The following is a 25,641-nucleotide window of genomic DNA, read 5'->3' on the forward strand; positions in this document are numbered from 1 at the left end:
TTGAGCTGCAGGGTTCCCAAGCGGAATATGAGTTGCTGTTCTTGCAACCTTCGGCTGGCATCGCTGTGGCACTGCAGGAGGCCCAGGATGGACATGTCGTCTGAGGAATGGGATGGGGAGCCCGCCTGCCTAACCTGTTCTTCCTGCTTAGGGATGTTAGCATACACCTCTGGTGAAGGTGGAATTTGAACCCAAGCCTCTGGACTCAAAGACAGGGACATTACCATTGTACCAAAAGAGCACTTTCATGACACTGAGCAGATGTTATCCTTGAATTAAAGAGAGGGGACAATAAAAAACAGTATGTTTAAAATGAGATATGTACATCAACATGTCAAGATAAAGTTTGTGTACTAATGAAATTTCATTTTCCAAGAAACCATTCTTGTCACATGCACATGACAGGAAGAGTATTCAAGCAATCTAACTAATTTATTGTCTTCTCAGTTCTTAAGTGTTGAAGCCTGCTGCTACATATGCAGCACTGCCACAGCTAAGCTTCAATAACTCAGCACATTCCAGAGATACAGGCTTAAAGCTCCCTCATTTGTTGGGATTAGAAATGCTGCACTCTGTGGCACCTCGCAGTCTCCCATCTAACTATTTTGTTAAAACAAATATATTGGGGGCAAGATTGGGCTTTATTTGGGTGTTTTGAGACCAAAAAGACAATCACAATGGGCATACACACTTCAGATGGCAAATGCAACAGCTGCAGCCATTTTTGTAAAAGGGTAATTACATATGGCTGCCAACAGTACTCAGATAGCGACGCAATCAGCCTGTCACCCCGACCTGACATTAGTATTGAAAGCAACTGTTCATTTCAGAACTTAATTTAAGATTTTGTCTTATATTCCTGATGTCTTGCTTACATCTTTGATGAACCAAATATTTATTTGCGTTAATAAGGTTAATTTGAGTTAGTTGATAGCATAATTAAGAATACGCAATAGATTTCAAAAACTTGACTTCTGGTGACAACAATTGGACAGGATAAAAGGATTGATTTATTCTGAGATTTAAGGTGCCTTTGTATGATTAATTATAGATGTAAGATTCTGTTATTTTGGAAGAACACCAAGTTGGATAAAAGAGGTACAGCTGTACAAAAGATGTACAAATCTTCTCAAAACTCGCTAGATGTACAGCTTTATTATAGCTGTAATATCTCAACCATGAAACCAAACTATAAGCAACTTTACCAAATCAGATAGATAAAGGTACTATATAGGTAACAATATTCATTTGAAAAGGCAACATATGTAAACTCCACTTTAAACAATCATAATTAAATTGACCAATTATGAAATTACACAAACATCATCTAAGATGAGGCAGAGGTGATTTAAGGGACAAAAAGACAAAAGCAGAAGGTAAAACAATCGATGTCAAAGAGGCAACTTGAGGAACCTGCAGCTTGGTATTTTTAAAATTTATTCATTCATGGGTCATGGGCATCACTGGCTGGCCAGCATTTACTGCCCATTCCTGCCTGTGAAGGTGATGGTGAGCTGCTTTCTTGAACAGCTTTAATCCATTCATGAAACACTTAGGGAGGGAACTTCAGGATTTTGTCCCAGTGACAGTGAAGGAGCGGCAATCTATTTCCAAGTCAAGATGGTGGGTGTCTTGAGGGGGTCTTGCAGTTCGTAGTGTTCCCTTGCATCTGCTGCCCTTTTGGAAGTGATTATGGGTTTGGAAAGTGCTGGCTAAGGATCTTTGGTGCATCTTGTAGACAGTAGACATTGTTGCTACTGAGGGTCAGTGGGGGAGGGAGTGGGTGTTTGTGGATATGGTGCCAATCAAGTCGGCTATGTTGGCCTAGATAGTGTCCAGCTTCTGAGTGTTATTGGAGCTGAACCTATCCAGACAAGTGGAGACTATTACATCATGCCCCTGACTTGTGCGTTGTTGATAGTGGACAGGCTTTGGGGTATCAGGAGATGAGTTACTTGCCACAATCTTCCTAGCCTCTGACCTGCTCTTTCTGTGTTTATGTGGCAAGTCTAGTTGAGTTTCTGGTCAATTGTAACCTCCAGGATGCTGGTAGTGGGAGATTCAGTGATGGTAACAACATTGAATTTCGAGGGTGATAGTTATATTGTCTCTTACAGGAGTGGGTATTACTTGGCATTTATATGATGTGAATGGTATTTGCTGCTTGTCAGCCCAAGCCAGATAATGTCTGAGTCTTTTTGCATTTGGACCTGACTGCTTCAGTATTGAGTGCTAAGCATTGTGCAATCATTGGCGAACATCCCAACTTTTGACCTTATGATGGAAGGATGTCATTGATGAAGCAGCTGAAGATGATTGGGCCTAGGGCACTACCCTGAGGAAATTGTGCAGAAATACCCCGGAAGTGAGAAGACTGTGCTCCAACAGTCACAACCATCTTCTTATATTCCACGTATGACTGACCCCAGCAGACAATTTGGCTCCTAATACCCCATGTTTCTGCTTTTGCTACGGCCAGACTGTTGACTGTGGCCTTGATGTCAAGGGCTATCACTATCAGTTCACCTTTGGAATTCGGCTCTTTTGTCCACGTTTGAACGAACACTGTAATGTGGTCAGGAGTTGAGTGACCCTGGTGCAACACAAACTGGATGTCAGTGAACAGGTTATTGTTGAGCAGGTGCTGCTTGATAGCACTGTTGATAACACCTTCCATCACTTTACTGATGAACATTCAATATCAGTCTGTTTATATTGCTTAATGTACCTTTATCCTTTTAAAATCCACTCTCTGTTTATACTTTCCATTTGAGTGTCCATTTCTGGTTAAGATTTATATTTTGTACCAACCAAACATTTATTTGATTTCATTAGGTTTATTTGAATTAGCTGATTGCATAGTCAAGAATTAAGTTAAAATTCTAAATAGATTTTTAAGAAGTATAAATTCTGGCAACTGCAAAGGACAAGATAAAAAGACTGGTCATCAGATTGGTAAATTGTTAAAAATGAACTCAAGTAACTTAACAAGTTGTATCAGGGCGGGTAGACAATGAATAATACAGACAGATATGCCAGTGAAATCCATTTCTTTCAGTTCAAATGAAAGCTGTAATAAGTACCTGGTGGAGATGTTAATATGCTAGTCTGAATGTTTAACAGAAGAAAGCAAAACCCGGTTTCACAACGTTTTCACTTTCATTGAAGGAAAGGTGAACAGCAAAATATGAAAGGATAAACAAAATGTGTGAAACTTTCTGGTACTTAGTGCTTCTAAGAAAGGTAGGATCCTCCAAAACCCAGACTGGGGGGAGTTCCAAAAATTATAATCAAAAAGGAGAAAGAGCTCAGTTTAAAAGAAGCGGCTGTCATCAAACTGCATGGTAGTGATATGGGTAGAGATGCTGATAGAATAGCATTCTGGTGCTCTGTGTGAATATATCAGCAAAGAACAGTCAAAGGAGGACCACTCCCTTTATGAGAACAAATATGAATGTGAAAGGGCAGCACAGTGGCTCAGTGGTTAGCACAGCTGCCACACAGTGTTAGGGACCCAGCTTTGATTTCTGTGTGAGTTTCCACTGGGCCTTGCAGTTTCCAACAAGCGATTCCAAAGATGTGCAGGTCAGATGGATTGGCCATGCTAAATTGTTGGTAGTATCCAGGGATATGTTGGCTAGCTTGACTGACATGGTAAATATGGGATTGTGGGGATAGGGTGGGTGTCTGGGTGGGATGTTCTTTGGAGGGTCAGTACAGGCTCGATGAGCTGAATGACATTTTTCTACACTGTAGGGATTCTATGATTTATGAAATAAGACACATCGAACTTAGTTTGAATCTGACCGAGTTTCACACCTGTCTAAGATGTTTGTGTGCAATCAAGAATGTTCAGATCTTTCACCACCAGTAGAAAAAGGAAAATTCTTTTTAAACCTTTTCTGTTTAGATCCACACAACTATTGTCTTTTCTTCAGATACTACTTTTTTAAGCCCTGAACAGGTATAATTGACCATATTGAATGATTTATTGGTCTCCTGAACAGAATCATGATAAATTTATTTGTTTTGGAACAAAAGCTAGCAAACTATTTCAGCTCCATGTGAAAATCAAGCAATTTAAAAGAGACCGAACACATGCATCCCCACATACACTCAGACATGACCCCCACCAAAAACAATTAAACATTAAAAAAAGCACCCAAACACACGCACACCCATAAGCAAATCACATAAAAATAATCTCACAAACACATCCAGAAACACAAACACACCTGCACATACACACACCCGACCCAAACCCATTAAAATAATCATGCAAACACATCCATAAACACACCCATAAAAAAAACACATCCATACACATGACTTCCCACAGACACACTCTGTCCAACACACGAACACACAACCACACATATGAGCCCACCTGCACATGTAAACACACCCACACCCAAACCACACTAATATCCAAATCCATAAAAAACACACACCTCTGCACAGATGATCTCCCATACACACATACCCACCCATATACACTCACTCCAACACATGTACACACAGCCACACATAATAGCCCACGTGTACATGCAAACACAACAAACACACCCACACAGGCATTGTCTAAGTAGTTTCTATGGAAATTAGAAATTTAAAAAAAAGGAATCCTGTTAGCCAAACAAGGCAGGTACTTACATTTGAAATAATTTTGAGATGTAAAAGTTCTAAATGAATTTAACATGTTAACTTTGAAAAACTAAAATATCACCTGAAATAAAGAGCAAGCATGCAATAAAAATTAATAGTAAAACAAATAACTGTAGACACTAGAGATCTGAAACGAAAATAGAAATTCCTGGAGAAACTCCACAGGCCTGGCAGCATCTGTGGGAAGAAAGTATTTCATGAAGAGTTACCAGACTCAAAATATTAACTCTACTTTCTTGCCAGGGATGCTGCCAGACTTGCTGAGTTTCTCCAGCAATTCCTGCTTTTGTTTCAATAGAAATTAATGTCTGGAATTGAACAGAAATGCTTGATTTCTGTTTTCAGCATATTGTAAGAATATTTTATTGGATTTTCAAAGTTCTGTAGGACTCATGGAAGAAATAAAATGGCCATTATGAAATATCGCAGAAACAGAAAAGATGACAGAAAGAAAAATAATATAGCACTAAATGAAAACTGGAATAATTTATCTTGGTGCAAAGGAAAACAAGGGAAAACATATCTGAGAGTAGTATGTGCCAGTTTCTCTTGGAAATGTCCATAACTTTGCATTTTGAGGAGAACTGAAGTTGATAATCGGACAATTACCTGAAACATCAGGACTTGTACCTGGAGAGAGAAGCAAAGGTTTTGAATCTTTTCAAAAGATAAATGAAGAGCATCACACTACAAAAGTCTGCAGATATTACATATCAAATAATTGAAAAATCAGGAAACATCAAACTGAGCTGCTTCAAATAATGAGAAGTATTTGAATGTATTGCCTTAAAGAATGGGTTTCAACATTGCAACTGCTTGGCATGACATAAATGGTTGTCATGGCCTGTAAAGTGAAATGTTAGGTGGAATTTTCCAGTCCTTGAAGCATGGCAAGAAAGTCATAAAAATGCAGGGAGAATGAAACAATCAGATTCCCAACATCAAGAAAAAAAATTCTGATTTGCTCCTTAAGGTTTAAGCAGCAAGATTTGAATTTTGCTAATAAGTGGACAACCTTGTTTCCATGCATTTATATCACATTATTAGCTAATCACACTTCAAGCCTGTTGAGTTGCTGACTTTCCTCTCCGTCCTCTACAAAAGAAGCAGCATAAATTCCAAGGAAGTGGATATGAAAGTCAGAGCAGTTACCTAGCACCATAACTTGCCATTTACTTCTTCAGATCTTCAAACAGTTCTACCATCACCATCTCATTTCCTTGTATGTTCCTTGGACCCATCCTCTTCCAACCTTCTTCCTCACAAATCAGCATTGCCAAACCACCAGTCTCACCCCATCATCACAGCTACTTGCAGGCCAATTCACACACAAATTCAACCCTTTGGAACTTCATCTTGGAGCTCAGGGACACTCATGTCTTACTTCTGCCAGATCACATTGTGTGCATTGACGCAAACACATCTCATGCATCTTCATATTAGGCCTCCTATGTCTCTCAGCTTACTTTCTGAGCACTCGCTTTGCACTGACTGTCAAGCTGCAGCCTTCTGTCACTTGCATTGTTGTTTACAGCAAAGGGAGAGGTGGGCAGTTGCCACAGTTAGGAGGAGTGAAAAATCAATGGGGCTGACATTTCACTGGACAGCACCATGTTACATCAATGTCACATCTACAACATGTGCCATCAGCAAATACTCAGCATGTGCTTTAGTAAATGGCCATCCCTGAAAGCCAAAGTGGACCAGTCCTTAGTAGAGTGAAGGGGACGATGATCAATCGGGAGTGTCAGCACATCAATTAAAGGGCTTGTCCTACCTCAATCCAAGGACTGACCATAGTTAATGATGCATGTGGTTTCACCAGAATCTGGGTCTCTGTGAACTTGCAGTTCCAGAACTGGGCCACACTCAGTCTTGGGAATTTGGGCATTAGTGGTCAGGGTGCTGCTAAAAAGGCACTTCATGAATTCATGCAGGAAAGTGGGACATTCAGGTGTGTGGTGACGGTTCACTGGACTGAACCGGTATGGTTTGCATGTTCAGGAAGAAGAGGGCACATCTGGAGTGAGACACAGCCCACGTGAATATACAGTTCAGGGAATTTGGAGGCAGCATGGGAATTCAGTGCAGAGGGGAAAGGGGGCTTTTTGCTTGCTTTTTTGATTCATGGCTTGTAAGACTTTTTAAAAATGGGATAAACTGAAGCCCAGGATTAGAGGCCCAGCACAAAAGAAAGGGCATCAAAGGTAAACCAGAAGTTTATTCGTTGGTAATAACTACTGATTTGACTATCTATTATTGATTACTTTCAGATTAAGGGTAAACAGGAGAAATATTTACAGATTACAAAATAAAAGACCAGTAAGTAGGAAACAAATTAAGGGCTAAGTCAATAAAACAGAGATGCAGAGCCAGCCAATGTGTTTTACCTGCTTGATGAGGGAACTGTGGACACCATTGTAGTTCCTAGTGACTGTCTCTGCAGCAAGTGTTGGTCATTTGAGGAGCTCTGACTCAGAGTCGATGAGCTGGAGTCTAAACTTCAAACTCTGCAACACATCAGGCAGGGGAGAGTTACCTGGTTGCTGCGTTTCAGGAGGCAATCACACCCCTTAGATTAACTATCTCGAATTCAGTCAGTGATCAGGGACAGGAGGCTGTGACTATGAGCGAGGCAGGTAAGCAGATCCAAGAGGAAGTGTTGAAGTATCACCAACTGTTGAGCTTGTGTAACATGGTGGTGTGGGAGAAATGGGTTTAATTTATGGGACATTGACACCAGTTACTGGGGAATGATGGAGTAGTCCTTCTGGGGCAGAGGGGCAGAAGGCAGGAAATTATAGGCTGGTTAGCCTGTTCACAGAAATACTTAAAATTTTACAATCCATTATTAAGGTTGATATTGTGGGTTACTTGGAAGTGCATGGTAAAGCAGAGCTGAGTCAGCACAGCTTCATCAATGAGAGGTCATGTCTGATAAATCTGTTATAATTATTTCAGAAAGTAACAAGCAAGTTAAACAATATGGATGAAGGAACTGAGGGCATCGTTGCTAAGTTTGCATATCCAACACATATAGGTGAAGGGACAGGGGAGGCTGGGAGGTTGCAGAAGGTCTTGGCTGGGCTGGGACAGTGGGCAAAGAAGTGGCTGATGGAACAAAATGTGGAAGAATGAGGTTTATGCACCTTTGTAAGAAGAATGGAGGTATAGAGTATTTTTGCTTGCTACCTGTGTGGATGAGAGTGGGGTCTGTACAGAGGACAAGCAAACTGACCACAGCACTGTGATGCAGGGAGCCATTCAAAAAGGGAGAGAAAAAAGAAATGTAGTTCTTTAGTCAGGGATAGTACAGTCAGTGGAATAGGCATTGTTCTCTGTGACCAAGATCGAGAGTCCTGAAGGCTATGTTGTTTGCCTATTGGCCAAGTTGAGGATATCTTATCTGGGCTGCAAAGGAACTTGGAGTGGGAGGAGAATGATCCAGTTGTCATGGTTCACAAAGGTACCAACGATATTGGTAGAAAGAGAAAAGAAGTTCTGCTGAGGAATATGAGTAGTTAGGGGCTAAATTAAAAAGCCGAACTAAAAAGGGAAGAATCTCCGGATTTCTAACTGAGTTCTGAACATGTTGTCACAGGCTCAACAAGATTAAAGAGGTAAACACATGGTTCAAAAACTGGTGTGGGGGAAAGAGGTTAAAGTCATAGGACATTGACACAAGTTACTGGGGAAGAAGGGGACAACTCCTTTGGGACAGAGGGACAGAAGATGGGAAATTATAGGCCAGTTAGCCTGATGACAGTAATTGATAAGATTTTAGAGTCCGTAACTAAGGATGAGATTATGGAGTACTTGGAAATGCATGGTAAAATAGGGCTGATTCAACAAAGCTTCATCAGTGGGAGGTCATTCCTGATAAACCTGTTATAATTATTTGAGGAAATAATGATGAAGTGAGGTAAAGGAGAGCTGGTTGACTAGGATGATCTCAGGGCTGAAGAATTTGTCATTCAAGGAGTGGTTGAGGATCTGTGTTTGCACCCAATGGAGTTTGGAAGGATAAGGGTGATTCTCATTGAAACATACAGAACACTGAGAAGCCTGGATACAATGGATAGTGGAGATGTTTCCATTAGTAGGAGAGACTAGGACCCAAGGACACAGTCTCACAGCGAAGGGATAACACTTTAGAACTTAGATGAGGGGGAATTTCTTCAACTAAAGAGTGGCGAATCTATGGAACTCATTACCATGGAAGGCTATGGAGGCCAAATCATTGAGTGTATATAAGACAAAGATAGATAGGTTCTTGATTAGACAGACTATCAAAGGTTAGGGGGGAGAAGGCAGGAAAAAGGGGTTGAGAAACATATCAGCCGAGATCTAATTGTGGAACAGATTTGTATGGCCGAATCACCTAATTCTGCTCCTATATCTTATGCTCTTATCACTGACGTATTAATGAGGGTGAAAGGAGGCAAATCCAGAAAGGGCAGGATCTCATGCAACATAGGAGGGGATGGGGGCTGCAGGAATGGGGAGTTTGCACAAATTAGGAACACCCTCACTCAATATGAAGAGGGCAAATGGCTAAAAAGATCAAAGCAATTCACAAAGCCTTGGCTTCAGGTTAAATTGGAAACATCAATGATAATACAATGGGACTGAATGAAAACTGGGAGAGCTGAAAGGTAATTGAGGATGCAAGGACAGTAGTACAAAAGGAAACATGGGGATGGATGGATCATCATTAGTCTCATCAGTCACATGCAATTCACTCACAAGGATATTAATCTTGCTATCTTTGCACCTAATTCAATTGCACAATACAGAGACAAAATGTTTTCTACTGCATGCAGAATGGGCAGGATAAGTTACAGTTTTTCTGTTTGGGAGTGGAGCACAGTTACTTGCATTTGAAGTCTGCTCAGAGCAATTGTATTAATCATGCATCCACTGATTGTGTAATTCCACCCAACTCCCATCAAAGTGAATTATACTGAAAGCCAATTCTTTGGGCAGCATGATGACTTCAACTTCTCACTTCAAGCAATCATGACCACGACATATTTTGAATCAGTTTCTATATTCAAGTCAAATGTGCAAAGCTACACAGGCACACACTTAACTGCGTCGCCTGTGTTGACCATTTCTGCACCGCTTTTCATACCTGAAGACAATAAAAACTGAAAGAACTGGGGATGCTGTAAATCAGGAATAAAGACAGAAATTGCTGGAAAAGCTCAGCAGTTGTACCAGCACCTGTGAAGAAAAAATCAGAGTTAATGGTTTGGGTCTGGTGACCCTTCTTCAGAACAGAGGAAGGGTCACAGGACCCGAAATGTTAACTCTGATTTTCTTCTTTACAGATGCTGGTACACCTGCTGAGCTTTTCCAACAACTTCTGTTTTTATTCCTGAAGACAATAATTAGGAGCTGCCATATTACACAGCAATATGCAATAATATGCATTGATGTTCAAAGGTGCTTCTTTTGGGAGAGGTTCCTGCATTTTACCCACCTAATGGAGCACTTGCTCTTTGGTGCTACAACATATATCTGCAGAAGGTTACAGAGCTCAGAGCTCCTTATCTAGGCATGACATTAGCCTCTTGTTGAAGGTGAAGCCTCCATGCCACAATATGGGAGACCAAAACATGTCACTTTATGGTGATTGATGTGACGGATCAGGAGTACCAATAGTGGTACACTAAAATCACTAAAATGTGTCATCAATGAGAGAAGGACTGTGTTCGGAAGGAAAGACTGGGCATCTCATTCCACTGCCCATCGAGGCTACAGCTGCAATGAATTTTTTATGCAAGAAGCTCATTCTAAGGAACAACCTGGGAATTCTGTGGCACTTCCCAATTCTAAACCCACAAATTCATCAGGGGAGCCACAGTTGCTACTTTCTCCAGATAACACCATTTTAATTAACTTCCCACAGCAAGGATAGTCAAGCAGCTTGGGCAGTATGATTCTCCACCATCACCTCCCGTCATGAATGGCACTGATGATCAGCCATGATCATATTGAGTGGCAGAGCAGGCTTGAAGGGCTGAATGGCCTACTCCTACTCCTATTTTCTACGTTTCTATTCACTGCACTCATGCTGCTTTGAGAGTGCTCTGTTGTCAACCTGCAAAGCTTGTCGACCAAAACATCTTTCACTCCATCAATGTCCTATTCATCTCGGACCATTCACTCCAGATTTTGGAGATGTGTTTCAGGTGTTCCGGGAGAACTAATAAGTTCTTGCTTCCTTCCAAGGTCTTCACGCTATACAGAGATGGCTGCTAGAATTCAACTGCTACACCCTCTAAACATGGCTGATGACCCCTTCATGAAACTCTCACCCTAAAAGATGAGACAAAACTATCAGATATCCCACTTGACCGACAGTGAAACAAATCCACAAACCTCTTTCAAATGAGGTATTGCTATTGGTTTGATCTGGTGGGACCTGCATTCTAACCCAGATGCTGCAAACAACGGACTGGCCCTTACACCGTGGCCCTGTACCTTTTGAACTCAAAGTGTGGTGCAGAAAGCAAAGTAGGCACTTCATTTCACTAACAGGAGTGGTCATCAGAAGGGCAGGAGTCTTTCCTCCAGATTACCAAAGGAGACCATACCACCAAGTGCAGCTAGCCTGGTCTGACATGGCACCCATGTCAGTGTGGTGTCCCAGGTGAAACAAAATGCCCAGCAGTGCCAAGAGAAAGTTAATGACATTCTGCACCATGCAAGGGTAAGTCCCACCATTTTCACTCTGCTACCTCACACTCACAAGGTCACCACTACTCACTCACTCTCCCTTTGGACACACCTCCGACAAAGGCTTTTGCAACAAATTCACCTAATGTCTCTCACCCACCTCATTCTTCCAAACTACTCACCCTTCAGCCCACTGCACTTTCTACTAACCCACTGAGGACATCTCACCACCTCTCTTGCCTTCCATCACCACTAGTGCCTTTCCCACCCACTTCCATCAAGCTCAAACACTTTCTTTGTGTCATCCAGGAAAATAAAAATTTCAAAACTGGTCCAAAAAGCCCAAGACTAACAGCGAGGTGATTAGTTCCTATTCAATGGAATGAAGAATCCCCTATTCGCAGGGATTTTGATGGCCTAGGAGTATTATCACTGGATTATTGATCTAGAAACCCAGATAACTTTGTGGGAATCCAGATTCGAAGCCTGCCAGATGGTGGAATTTGAATTCAATAAAATATTTGGTGTTAAGAATCTAATGATGACCATGAACTCATTGTCAACTGTTGGGAAAAAAAATCTTGTTTACCAGTGTCCTTTAGGGAAGGAAACTGCCATCTTTACCTGGTCTGACCTACATGTGACTCCAGACCCATCAGCAATGTGGTTGACTGTGAACTGAGGTATGGGCAATAAACGCTGTCTAGTCAGTGACGCCCTCATCTCATGAATTAATAAAGGAAAAAAAAATGCCCCCCCCTCACACACACTCAGACCTATCCTGTATCAATCACTTAAAGAGGTAACTATTTGTATGTTAGTTGCTGGATTATTTCTTGAAATTACTTATGAAGTAAAAAGAAATCAAAATTTTAGAAACTGCCCACCACTGCACCAATTCCACACCCTCATCCTTGTAAAAACTCCAGTCCACCTCTTCAACTCTTATCTGTAGTGTGACACCCAAAAACCTCAGTGCCACTCTCTCCCATAGTCAGTCATTGATGCTTGTGTTCAGCACATTATTGCCAATGTTCTCAGCTCCTCCAGATAATTCAGATAATGAAATAATTCAGTCACTACAATAACTGTTTTCTCTGTTAATGTATGCAGCCAATGAACAACTCAGGAAGTGCTGGCTGTACAATGAAATGCTGGTAACACACACTCAGTATGAAGTTGGCATCCTGCTTGCATTTTAATTAACAGATGTAGGTTAATCGTCCACTGGGATTCTATCACCCATTTTCAGGAGTTATCCAATTTCATCACCTCCAATTCCTGTTGTTAGTAATGTGTGTGCTTGTTCTACGTGTGATCTTCTTTCTTATAATACTGGAAAAAAACTATATTTTGACTGAGAAAAACGATGAAATGTCATAGAAGTGTGAATGAAGTGCTTCATCATTCAAAACAGTTTCCTTTCGCATTTCCTGCCTCGCTCATTGAAAAAGCCTCCTTATATGGTCTACTACGTTCTTGTGAGAGGCTTAACATCTGAAGTTGAATCGAGGCTCATTTTGCGTAGTGCAGGCTTTGAATTCCTCAAAGTAGATAACAATGATATGCTCAATAAACAAGCCGAAGGTGACAAAGATGTAAGAGGGAAGATGAGATTTTCTTCAGCAGCTAGTAAAATGTTAAATCTGTTCAGTTACCATTTTTAAAATGACAGTGTTATAATAGGAGAAATCCAATTAAAGTAGCACTAGAGAACAAAACCAAAACCCGATATATCCACATTATTAAAATTACAATGAATTACACTAAATCATGGTGTTTTTAGGGTGTCATCCATTATTATTATCCAAAATTAGGGCAGGGCTAAGGTAATACACAATGCTTCACAGTTTTTACAGCACTTAGCAGGTATTCAGCCCCATTAATTCGGCATGGTGGCTCAATGGTTAGCCTCACAGCACTAAGAACCTGGATTCAACTCCATACATAGGTGGTTGTCTGTGTGGAGTTTGCACATTCTCCTCATGTCTGCGTGGATTTCCTCCGGGTGCTCCGGTTTCCTCCCACAGTCCAAAGATGTGCAGGTTAGGTGGATCGGCCATGCTAAATTGCCCGTAATGTTCAGAGGTGTGTAGATCAGGTGGGTTATAGGAGGAATGGTTCTGGGTGGGATGCTCTGAGGGTTGGTGTGGATTTGTTGGGCCCAATTGTTCCGCACTGTCAGGATTTTAAAAAAATAATGTCCACGTTAGCGTCTATGCTCTACAATAACCTTCTCTGTTAATCATCCTAATCTACCAATACATTCTTCCATTTCCTTCTCCCCGGAGCTTTCCCTCGAATCACGGTTTGTTCAATCTTTTCAGGTGAGAAGCCATTTTTAAAGTTTTCTCACTCATGGGACTGAAGAACAAATTTTGCGAAGATAAGACTTGGCACAACATTAAACAGGAATTTCAAAAGAAAGGTCAAGGTTTGAAAAAAAGAATAGAAATAACTTACTGTGCAAAGAAAGCCAAAACAATAACTGGCCATTTGAAATTGAGTAATGAATAAAAATGGCCATTAAAAATGGTAAGAAGTAGAGCTAACTATTAAAACAAACTTTTGCCTTTTCACTGAGGAAACAGAGCTTGAGGGAGTTGGACTAGGCTGTGGGCCCTGATCACCAGGATGGTGCACAATTGATCTAATATTAACTTGTGTTCACATTTAGGGGAGCACATACCAAGTTAACCTCAACAGGATTCAAACAAAAGTGAGAGCCTGATGCAGGTTGTCTTGTGGTTTAGATTATCCTTCACATCATCTGAGCTCACTGAAATGCACACTCACACATACACATACCCCCCAATTCCTCCGCCTCCGCTGCATCTGCTCCCAGGATGAGGTATTCCACTCCTGCACATCCCAGATGTCCACGTTCTTCAAGGACCACAACTTTCCCCCCGCAGTGGTGGGGAACGCCCTTGACCGCATCTCCCGCATTTCCCGCAACACATCCCTCACACCCCGCCCCGGCCACAACCGCCCCAAGAGGATCCCCCACGTTCTCACATACCATCCCACCAACCTCCGGATACAACGCATCATCCTCCAACACTTCCGCCATCTACAATCTGACCCCACCACCCAAGCTAGTTTTCCATCCCCACCCTTGTCCGCCTTCTGAAGATGCCACACGAAGGCTGCAAGAACAGCAACTCATATTCCGCTTGGGAACCCTGCAGCCCAATGGTATCAATGTGGACTTCACAAGCTTCAAAATCTCCCCTTCCCCCACTGCATCCCAAAAACAGCCCAGTTCTTCCCCTCCCCCCAATGCATCACAAAACCAGCCCAGCTCATCCCCTCCCCCCACTGCATCCCAAAACCAGTCCAACCTGTCTCCGCTTCCCTAACCTGTTCTTCCTCTCACCCATCCCTTCCTCCCACCCCAAGCCGCACCTCCATTTCCTACCTACTAACCTCATCCCGCCTCCTTGACCTGTCCGTCTTCCCTGGACTGACCTATCCCCTCCCTACCTCCTCACCTATACTCTCCTCTCTACCTATCTTCTTTTCTCTCCATCTTCGGTCCGCCTCCCCCTCTCTCCCTATTTCTTCCAGTTCCCTCTCCCCATCCCCCTCTCTGATGAAGGGCCTAGGCCCGAAACATCAGCTTTTGTGCTCCTGAGATGCTGCTTGGCCTGCTGTGTTCATCCAGCCTCACACTTTGTTATCTTGGATTCTCCAGCATCTGCAGTTCCCATTATCACATATCTTTATCCATCTCTTATGCACCATGTTCCTCACAGTTAATAGACCTAAAGGGCAAACCATCCCAAATGATTCATGACCCCATTCCCAATGTATCCTGTGACTTTATCCAGAGGGACCTCAGCTCTCCAAAGGGATTTCCGGTATGCAAAAGAAATGTACTGAGAGCAGGCCTACTCCTTACTTGGTCTAAACCATACACTCTAAGTTCCAGACACCAGGGACTCTGAAACCTAATTTCAGTGGAGGGAGTTTATCATTCAGATAGTCAGCTGACTCCAGGAATCATAGATGCACATACTACAGCCTACGCCCAATCCCACTCCCACAAAAATGAGAGACAGAGGTTTTCTGATTACCTGTGAAGCAATGACGGTGTTTTCTATTGTGGCAAAAGTTGGGGCCGAATTCTTAGATGTGCTCGTACAAATATGTGCACTCAAATATACACAAAATCTCACACAGCTACTCGTACACTCTAACACATCCACGCCATATACACAAACTCTGTGGCTCATATCAATCTCACTCACACAAATGCACACACATCCACATACTCTCTCACACACATTCATATACTAGATTAGATTAGATTCCCTACAGTGTGGAAACAGGCCCTTTGGCCCAGCAAGTCCACACCACCCCTTGAAGATTCCCACTCAGACCCATCCCCCCTATAACCCACACGCCCCAGAACACTATGGGCAATTTAGCATGGCCAATCCACCTAGCCTGCACATCTTTGGGCTGTGGGAGGAAACTGGAGCACCCGGAGGAAACCCACGCAGACATGGGGAGAATGTGCAAACTCCACACAGACAGTCGCCCAAGGCTAGAATTGAACCCGGGTCCCTGGCGCTGTGAGGCTGCAGTGCTAACCACTGAGCCACTGTGCTGCCCCAATATTGTCACACACTCACTCATTCATACTCTTACACACAGACTCATACTCACAACCATCACACACTCAACCACATTCATTCTTTTACATAAATTCATGCAAACAATCACATACACATTCTTGGTCATATACACACTCTCAGTCTCACAACCTGACAGAGACTCACTCCAGTAATAATATTCCTTTTGCAATATGGAGATCAGTTGTACACAACAATATAATATTTAACCAAAGTTGTAAAGAATTTTAACACAACTTCCCTGAGAGCCATTTCTATCACTCTGGAAATAAGCAAAATTCTTAGTTTATTTATGGGCCTTATTAGTCTGTGTGACTACGATCAGTGACTTGTGCATCTGTACCCTTGGATCTTTCTGCTGTTCCAACCTACTTTAGGCACTTACTTTCCAGGAAGTTTTATTCTTCTGACCAAATGATATCATATTGTACTTAATTATATTGAAATTAATTTGCCAATTAGGTGCTCATTTTGCAAGTTTATTAACATCATCCTACATTTTATCATAGTATGCTGCATTACCTACATACACCAATTTGGTTACACCCACAGTTGGCTTCAACACTTCAGAACTAAGAAGACAATAAATCAGTTAGAATGCTTGGATACTCTTCAACAACAAACAACAACCTGCATTTATGTATCACTTCTAATGTAATGAAATGTCATAAAGCATCAAAAAACAAAAAAAAATTTTTGATGTTCATGCCTTTATGATGGACGATGTTTTTATGGTGAATAGATTGATGGATATTTTCAGCTTTGTCCAGTCAATATCAAGTCAAAGATTGATGTTAAGTCTTGTAGAAAACCCCAACGTTTGAAAAGCACAGCACTGAACTAAAAAATTCCAACATGTATGTGAATGGAAGAAACCAAATTAATCTTTCTTATTCTCTTTCACTTAGCTTTATACAACAGATAACAAGATTCAAACATATGGCCCAAACTGATTCAGATCAAATTCCCACTGAACCTCGGGCAAGAATTATTATTTGGCCAAACCAGATCAAATCGACATTAGTATAGAACAACATTAGATGAAATTTAATTTATGTTTGAATTGTCAAATATACCAGTCTAAGAAACAGAAATCCATTAAAAGCAGTACTTTGTATAACAGCTTCTGAATTATCAGATGAATACTGTAGCAAGGCTGTGTCTCGGTCATTGTAATCAAGGTAAGTGGAATTAGATGGAAATCAGAAAAATTAAACAATCATAAATGCAACAACAGCTTATGATGTAAACTTTGCAATATCTCAGCATTAGCTAAGCAAGTCTACAATGAAATCAGGAAGGGTACACATAGTGCAGGCCAAGTTTATATTCCAATTGAATTAGATGGGTTTCTGAAAGGGTTGAGCAATCCTCACTGCTCAGCTTCTAAACACAAAGCACTATCCTTTGTATCTATATGTAGACACTAAAACATGATTTCCCTCTCCAAAGTTGCCAAAAAACTGTCTTACCACTGTGTACTTACATATATATATAGCAGGTATGCCAAGAAACAATAGATAATTATATAACAATGCAATTTGTACTGACTGCTCAATTTGCTGAGCATTGTCCATTGTGGTGATGAATTGAGAAAATTCTACTTATTTCAATTCAAGCAGTACAAGGCCCAGACAAACATACAACAATGAAACAGGAATAGAGGTAGATCATTTATCTTCTTGAATCTGTCCCACCATTCAATAAGATGATGGTTGATCTGTTTATAGCTCAAATTTCACATTTTCATCTACCTTAGATCACTGTTAATTCCCCTGTCTAACAAGAATCTATCCATCTATGTCTTAAAAATATTCGATGACCCCACTTCCACCATCTCTGAGATAGAGAGTTCCAGAGTTGCATCACCCTCTGAGAAAATAAACTCATCTCGGTCCTAACTGGTTCACCTTTTCAAGGCCATTCAAGATCTGATACACTTCAATAAAGTCGCCCCTCAATCTTCTAAACTGTGGTGGAAACAAGCCCAGCTGTTAACCAATCCTTGAAAGACAACCTACTCATTTTCAGTATCACTCTCATAAACCTCCTTCAACACCCTGACATCCTTCTTTAATTATGGGGAAGAAAACAGCACACAGCATTCAAGTTGTAGTCTCACTAGTGTCCTGTGTAACTGAAGCAAAACATCCTTACTTTTACATTCAATTCTTCTCGTACTAGGGGGCAACATCTGATTAGGTTTTATGATAATGCGCTGTACCTGCATACTGATGTAGAACAGAACAGTGCAGGAACAGGCCTTCAGCCCAAGATGTTGTGCTGAACATGATGCCAAATTGAACTGAGATAACAAGGCGTAGAGCTGGATGAACAAAGTAGGCCAAACAGCATCAGAGGAGCAGGAAAGCTGATGTTTCGGCTCTGAACCCTTCTTCAGAAAAATGAAGTTTTTCTTAAGAAGGGTCCAGACCCAAAACGTCTCCAGTATTGGCAGTTCCTACTATTGCCAAATTAAACTATTCCTTCTGCCTGCCCTTGGCCCATATCCCTCCATTCCTTGCACGTTCATGTGCCAAAGTCTGTTAAATGCCCTTATCGTATGTGCTTCAGCCACACCCGCGGCAGTACATTCCAGACTCCCACCACACTCTGTGTAAAAAACTTGCTCCTCACTCTGGGAAAAGGATTCTGACAGTCAACCCTATCAATGCATCTCCAAATCTTAAAGACTTCTATCAATTTTCCCCTCAACTTCCATCACTCAAGAGAAAACAATGTGAGGTTTTCTAGCCTCTCCTTATTTTCTTATCCCTTAATCCAGGCAGCATCCTGGTAAACCTCTTCTGCACCCCCTCCAAAGCCTCCACATCCTTCCTGTAATGTGCCGACCAGAAATGAATGTAATACTCTAAATGTGACCTAAGCAAATTTTTATAAAGCTGCAACATGACTTCTTGACTCTTGAAAACAGTTCCCCAACCAGGAAAGGCAAGCATGCCATAAAACGTCTTTATCACCCTATCAACTTGTGTGGCCACTTTCAGGCATTTATGGACTTGAACCCCAAGATCCTTCTGTGCATTAATGCTGTTCAGGGTCCTGCCATTAACTGTGTACTTTTTCTTAACATTTGACCTTGCAAACTGCAAGACGTCACACTTAGCCAGATTAAACTCCATCTGCCATTTCTCCGCCCATATCTGCAACTATTCTGTATCCTTTGAGAACCTTCTACAATATCCACAACTCCACCGATCCTTGTATCGTCTGCAAACTTACTAACACACCCGTCTACATTTTCATCTGTCATTTATATATATCACAAACAGCACTGGTCCAAGTACGGATCCCTACGGAACTCCACTAGTCATGGACTTTCAGCCTGAAAAACACCCTTCTGCCACCACCCTCTGTCTTCAATGGGCAGGCCAATTTTGAACCCATGTGGCCAAGTCCCCATGGATCTCATGCATCTTAATCTTCTGAATGAACCTACCATGAGAGACCTTGTCGAAAGCCTTACTAAGATCCATGTGAATAACATTCACTGCTCTCCCTTATCAATCACCTTCATCATCTCCTCAAAAATTCAGTCAAGTTAGTAAGGCATGACCTGCCCTGCACAAAGCCATTCTGACTGTCCCAAATTAGGCCATGCTTTTCCAAATGTGCATAAATCCTGTCCCTAAGAATTCTCTCCAACAGATTCCCAACCACCAATATGAGACTCACTGGTCCAGTGACCTGGATTATCCCTATTTCCCTTCTTGAACAGAAGAACATTGGCTACTCTACTGTGTCTAATGAGGATCTAAAAATTTTGATCAAGGCCCCAGCAATCTCCTGTCTTGCTAGTATCAGTAACCAGGAGTAGACACCATCAGGCCCTGGGGATTTATCCACATGAATGCTCTTCAAGAGATCCAACACCTTTCTTGATCTCAAAATGCCCTAGCATATTAGGATGTCCCACACAAATCTCACTATCCTCCAAATCTTTCTTCTGGGTGCATATCAGTGCAAAGTACTCATTTAGGGTCTCACCCATATCCTCTACCTCCAAGCGCAAATTTCGTCCTTTATCCTGGAGTGGTCCTACCTTCTTCCCACTTATCCTCTTGTTTTTAATGTATCTATAGAATAGTTTGGGTTCTCTATAACCCTCACTGCCAAAGTCATTTCATGACTCCTTCTTGCTCTCCTAATTCCCTGCTTGTGTACTTTCCTGTTTTCCTTATAATCCTCACAGACCCTGTCTGATTTCAGCTCCCCAAGGCTTACACGTGCTTCTTTTCTCCTTTTGACTAAATTTACAACCTCCCTCATTACCCAAGACTCCCTTACCTTGCCATCCTGTCCTTCCACCTTACTGGTACATGCTGGACTTGAGCTCACATCAGCAGGTCTTTAAACAATTCTTGCATGTCAAATGTGTACTTCCTTGATAACAGCTTCTCCCAATTCACACTCCCTAGTTCCTAATACTGATGTCATTTGCCTTCCCTCAAGGTCCTGATTTATCATTGTTCATAGCTATCTTAAAATTTAAGGAGTCGTGATTACGGTTCCCAAAATACTCTCCTGATACAAGGTCAGTCACCTGGCCAGGCTCATTAGCCAATACAAAAACCAATGGCCCCTTCTCTAGTTGGACTTTCATGAAATCCCCTTGGATACACCTAACAAATTCTGCACTAAGTCTCTTGCTCTCATGGAGTCCCAGTCAAAATTGGGAAAGTTAAAGTCACTCAGTCTGACAATTCTGTTTTTATTGCATCTTTCCATAATATGCTCACGTATTTGTTCCTTTATCTCTTGGAGGCTGTTTTGAGAACCTATAGTGCAGCATAGTGGCTCAGTGGTTAGCACTGCTGGCACCACAGCACCAGGAACCTGGGTTTGACTCCACCCTTGGGCAATTTGTCTGTGTGGAGTTTGCGCATCCTCCCTACATCGGCGTGGGTTTCCTCTCGGTGCTCCGGTTTCCACCCTCAGTCCGGAGATGTGCAGGCTAGGTAGATGGGCCATGCTAAGTTGCCCATAGTGTTCAGGGATGTGATGATCAGGTGAGTTATAGGAGGGATGGGTCTGGGTGGGATGCTCCAAGAGTCAGCGTGGACTCGTTGGACCGAAGAGCCTGTTTCCACACTGTAGGGATTCTATGAGTATAATCCAAGTAGTGACTGCACCCACCTTATTTTTGAGCTCCACCTATACTGCCTCAGTGGATGTACCCTCCAGATTGTTCTCTCCGAGTACAGATGTAACATTCTCCAGGATTAGTAATGCAACTCCTCCGTCACTTTTACTTTCCTCTCTCGCTCATCTAAAATAATGAATCCTTGGAACGGTGTGCAGCCAGCCCTGTCCTCTTTTGTGATCATGGACAAGATCACCTCAATCCCCTTCAACCTGTGATTTCTGCAATTTTTTAATGTAATATTCTGCTTTTTCATTCTTCCATCAAAGTGAACAATTTCGTATGTTCTCACTATGCAATTCATCTGCCAAATTTTTGCCCACTCAACCAATCGGTATCAGTTTGCAATCTCCTGATGCCTTCTTCACAAGTAAACTTTCTTATCCATCTTGGTGTTGTCTGAATCTTGCCATGATACTTTCACTTCCTGCACAAGTGACCAATATAAATTGTAATAGGTTGAAGCGTCAGCACAGACCCCTGTGGGACTCTACTTGCAACATCCTGTCAATTAAACAAAGATCCATTTGTACAGTTATCTACTTCCTCTCACCCTATTTTCTCCTTTATCCATCTTTTATCCGCCTCCCTATTTATTTCAGAACCCCCCCACCATTTCTGAAAAAGGGTCCCGACCTGAAACATCAAGCTTTCCTGCTCGGCTCGCTGTGTTCATCCAGCTTCACATTGTATTATCTCAGATTCTCCGGCATCAGCAGTTCCTACTATCTCCATTTGTACATACTGTTTTCTGAAACACACTAACCATCTAAGCCAGTATGTTGCCGCACCCATCTCCCCCCACCCACCCCACCACCCCCCCACCCCATGAGCTCTTATTTCCCATAACCGCCTTCGATTTGGCACCTTATCAAAAATGTTTCTGGAAAACTAACCTGATCCACTTTATCCATGTTATTCCTTCAAAGAAGTTTAATAAGTTGGTGAAACAGGAATTTCCCCTCACAAAACCATGCTGCCGCTTTATAATTACCTCAAGGTTTTCCAAGTGCCCGTCAGTTAGCTATCAATTTTAATGTCTTCCTCATGACATCTAGCTAACAAGGCTGTCAGTTCCTGCTTTGTGCCTCGCTCCCTTCTTGAATGGAGAGGTTACGTTAATTACTTCCAAGTCTAATGTAACTATTCTTGAATCTAGAGAAGTTTGCAAAATTAACACCATGTCTCCTGGTTGCACAACCACCTCATTTAAGACCGTATCATGACATCAATCTGGACTTGGAGACTTGACAGCTCCCTCAGTTTGCTTAGTATCACTTTGTTGTGATTATAATTTCATGTTACTCTCTTTTGCATCTCCTGATTTACCAATATTACTTGAATGCCTTTCATATCCTACAGTGAAGACAGACCTAAGTGTCTTCTGCCAGTCACTTATTGGCTAATAACTCCCCATTCTCAATCTATAAAGCAACACTGAACTTACTTTTCTTTTTTGTAAATCTCTGTAGAAACTGTTGCTAATCGTTTTTACATTCCCAGCTAGCTTCCTTTTGTATGCTAATTTATTCTTGATTATACTTTTAGTCATTCTCTGCCGTTCTTTACATTCTGACCAATCATCTGACTTGTCATTCATCTTTCGAAAAACATCAAAACAGATTAAAAGCACAATCGACATCAGTTAATCAGAGTGCAGACCATCACTATAAAATGTGTCTTCGTGGTAAGAATGTACTTATTCTGGCCAATTTATATGTCTCATCCTCAGATCTAAAACTCTCTCTAATAACCCTTGTCAACTATGGATTGGTCACACTTCTCATCTTACATTTGTGCTGGCGGGGGGAATGAACAATTGTTGCAGTTCATCCATGCGCTCTTTGAATGTTTACTACTGCCTTTCCACTGTCACTACTTTAAGTAATGCTCCCCAATCTGTCACAACCAACTCATGCCTCATACCATTGCAAACTCCTCTATTTAGATTCAGGACCCCAGTCTCAGAGTTAACTACAAGGTTGATGAGGAATTTACCACATTACAGTCATTCAACCCCAAGCGGCGTGCTCCTGAGATGCTGCTTGGCCTGCTGTGTTCATCCAGCTCCACACTTTGTTATCTTGGATTCTCCAACATCTGCAGTTCCCATTATCTCTGATGCAAATTATTCTTTCCTCATTACACAGTATCCAGTCTAAGGTGGCCTGTTCTCTAGTTGGTTCTTCAATGTACTGGTGCAGAAAATCAACCCATGTACACTCCAGGAAGTTCTCCTCTACAGTTCGGTTGTTTATTTGAGTTGTCCAATCTATATACATAATGAAAGATATTCCCTTATTGCATGTGTTTCTCCTGACATCATTTTGTCTCTTCTAGACAACGTTGCATTTTCCTATCTAATAACAAGATGCGAGTTTCCATAGGTAATCCCTTTCTTTTAACAGCAGTTTTGGTAGCCATATGGTCCTATTCAAAGGAAATAATCTTAAACTAGTTCATAATTCTATACACATAAGCTTCACATAATCCCCATACTCAAACAGATGAACACAGAACACTTGCGGAATTTTTTTCTTTATTGTAATTGATAAACTTTAGTGTAAAACAAGGAACCTCTGCAGCAAGATAAAGGAGACAAAAGGAAAGGACTCTACCATCTTTTGAAATGTGTAAATAGAAGCTTAATTTCATGGACAGCTCAACAAAATTACGAGTTCTCTTCAAAATACTCAACATCTATGATCTTTGTTTATAGATAAACAAGAGGATATTGTTGAATTAAACTAACATAAAACTTTAAGCCGATATTGATGTCTGAAAAAGCCACTATGCTTTTACTTTCTTCTGGGACAGGTTGATCTTGTCACCCAAACTGAGAGCCATTCCCTGTAAGATAATAAAACCATAATGAAAATGTGATGAAATACAGAACATTTGCTAGATGCTAAAGTAATCAAAGTCTCTTTTTGCAGTTTAAAGATTTTGTGCTGACAATAACAAACATAGTCTGATATAAATAGATTACAGTTAACTGTCAGTTATTCTAGTACATGTTGTACCGACCTGACTCTTTGCCCGAATGCGTATGTGACCAGTCACAGGGGCATCTGGTCCAAGATGAACCGGTTTCTCTATGCTGACATTTGCAAGTGCGTCTTCTCCAAAAATAGACCGGGCATAAAGATTGGCAGCCATAAAACCACAATAACCAGAAAGAGCCTAAAATATAAAAAACATTCACATTAGGTTGTCAAGTCGTACACAATTCAAGCTGTTTTCTAATTGATTTATTTCATTGCTATCAACATTCTTTCCAGAAACAAATTTATACTGGAAAACTCCCTGAAGAAATAAATCATTTGAAGCACAAACATGCTATGGCCTCATCAAATATGCAAGAAACAGACAATTAAAAATAATTTTCTGAAATTTGTTTAAATAGCAAAGTAAAACTGAGCTGATAAATTTAGTCAAAATGAATTGACAAACACTTTTTTGTAAGGTTTCCCATTTTTAAAAAATTGTTTATTTTGAGAAATTCTTTTGAAAAACTGCAATTCACACTTGTGCAATTTTGTAGTTAAAAAGCTGAAGTTTGAGATTTGCACATGAAGAACCACTTCATCATCCACAATAAAGCCGCAAAGTAAATTTTCATTGCAGATTTTACTCTAACCAGAAAGGGATTGCCCCATACATATATGAAAGCAAAGAAACAATCTAGGCGTCACGCAGAAATAATGCATTGCTTTACATCCTAACTGTAAACAATATTTAAGTTTTTTATGTTAGCAGAGGGCTTCCTTGACTCACCATGTTATCACAGATTTCAATGACCTATCTCTGTAATAATTTAAAAGTTTTTTGATTCACAAAATGTATAATATGCTTCATGTCACAATAATTTTAAAAGTACCTACTTCTGTTGGTTATTTGTCCAAACATGACTCAGTTGGACTTTCAGTTGCCAATTTGCAATCCTGAGTTGAGCAAAGCTATTATTCTGAACAGCTCAATTTTTCTCGGAACTTGTTCTCTCTGAAGTGCTTTCAATGTGTCTGTACATACCTAAGATTTTATAAACTGCAGTGAAGGAGCACAGCTGAGCAAATCAACCTGGCTGTACACCCTTGTTATCTACAATTGTTGTTTTGCAAAGTTAGTCTCTGTTTGCCTTGATAAAACCTGCTAGAAGGGACAGGGAAAGGAACAATTTCTGGTTCAGGCCCCCAAACACGCTTACTGCTCGTAGTTACCTCATCAATGCATTCTTTACTTCCACTCTTCTTTTCCCAACATGTGACAAACGTCACTCACACAGGAGCCTGAATCTTAGCCTGAAATTTGTGCCATACCAGAACATTAAAATCACTGTTCCCAGCAGCAGGAACCTGTCTCACATTATTACGAGATTCAAAATAAGTTTCCCCATTCTGTTGCTAGATCCTGTTACCTTAGCTCCTTTTCCTGAGCAGTGCCAGCCCGGTTATCTGAAGCTCAATAATGCCCAAGATCTTACATGCA

At 41.2% G+C, this 25,641-nt stretch overlaps 1 protein-coding gene across 1 annotated transcript in view; it reads right to left on the reverse strand.

Moving 5' to 3' along the window:
* Positions 1–23,675: 23,675 nt before the first annotated feature.
* copb1 (COPI coat complex subunit beta 1) overlaps positions 23,676–25,641 on the reverse strand; it is a 44,818-nt gene continuing 42,852 nt past the window's right edge. Inside the window, exons 21-22 of the mRNA XM_048545775.2 lie at positions 24,181–24,336; positions 23,676–24,003 (exon numbers count right to left, since the gene is read on the reverse strand). Coding sequence (XP_048401732.1) covers positions 23,944–24,003; positions 24,181–24,336 — 216 coding nt within the window. The 3' untranslated portion in view covers positions 23,676–23,943. The remainder of the gene's footprint in view (positions 24,004–24,180; positions 24,337–25,641) is intronic.

The sequence above is a fragment of the Stegostoma tigrinum genome, chromosome 17 (assembly GCF_030684315.1).
Source record: "Stegostoma tigrinum isolate sSteTig4 chromosome 17, sSteTig4.hap1, whole genome shotgun sequence".
Lineage (NCBI taxonomy): Eukaryota > Metazoa > Chordata > Chondrichthyes > Orectolobiformes > Stegostomatidae > Stegostoma > Stegostoma tigrinum.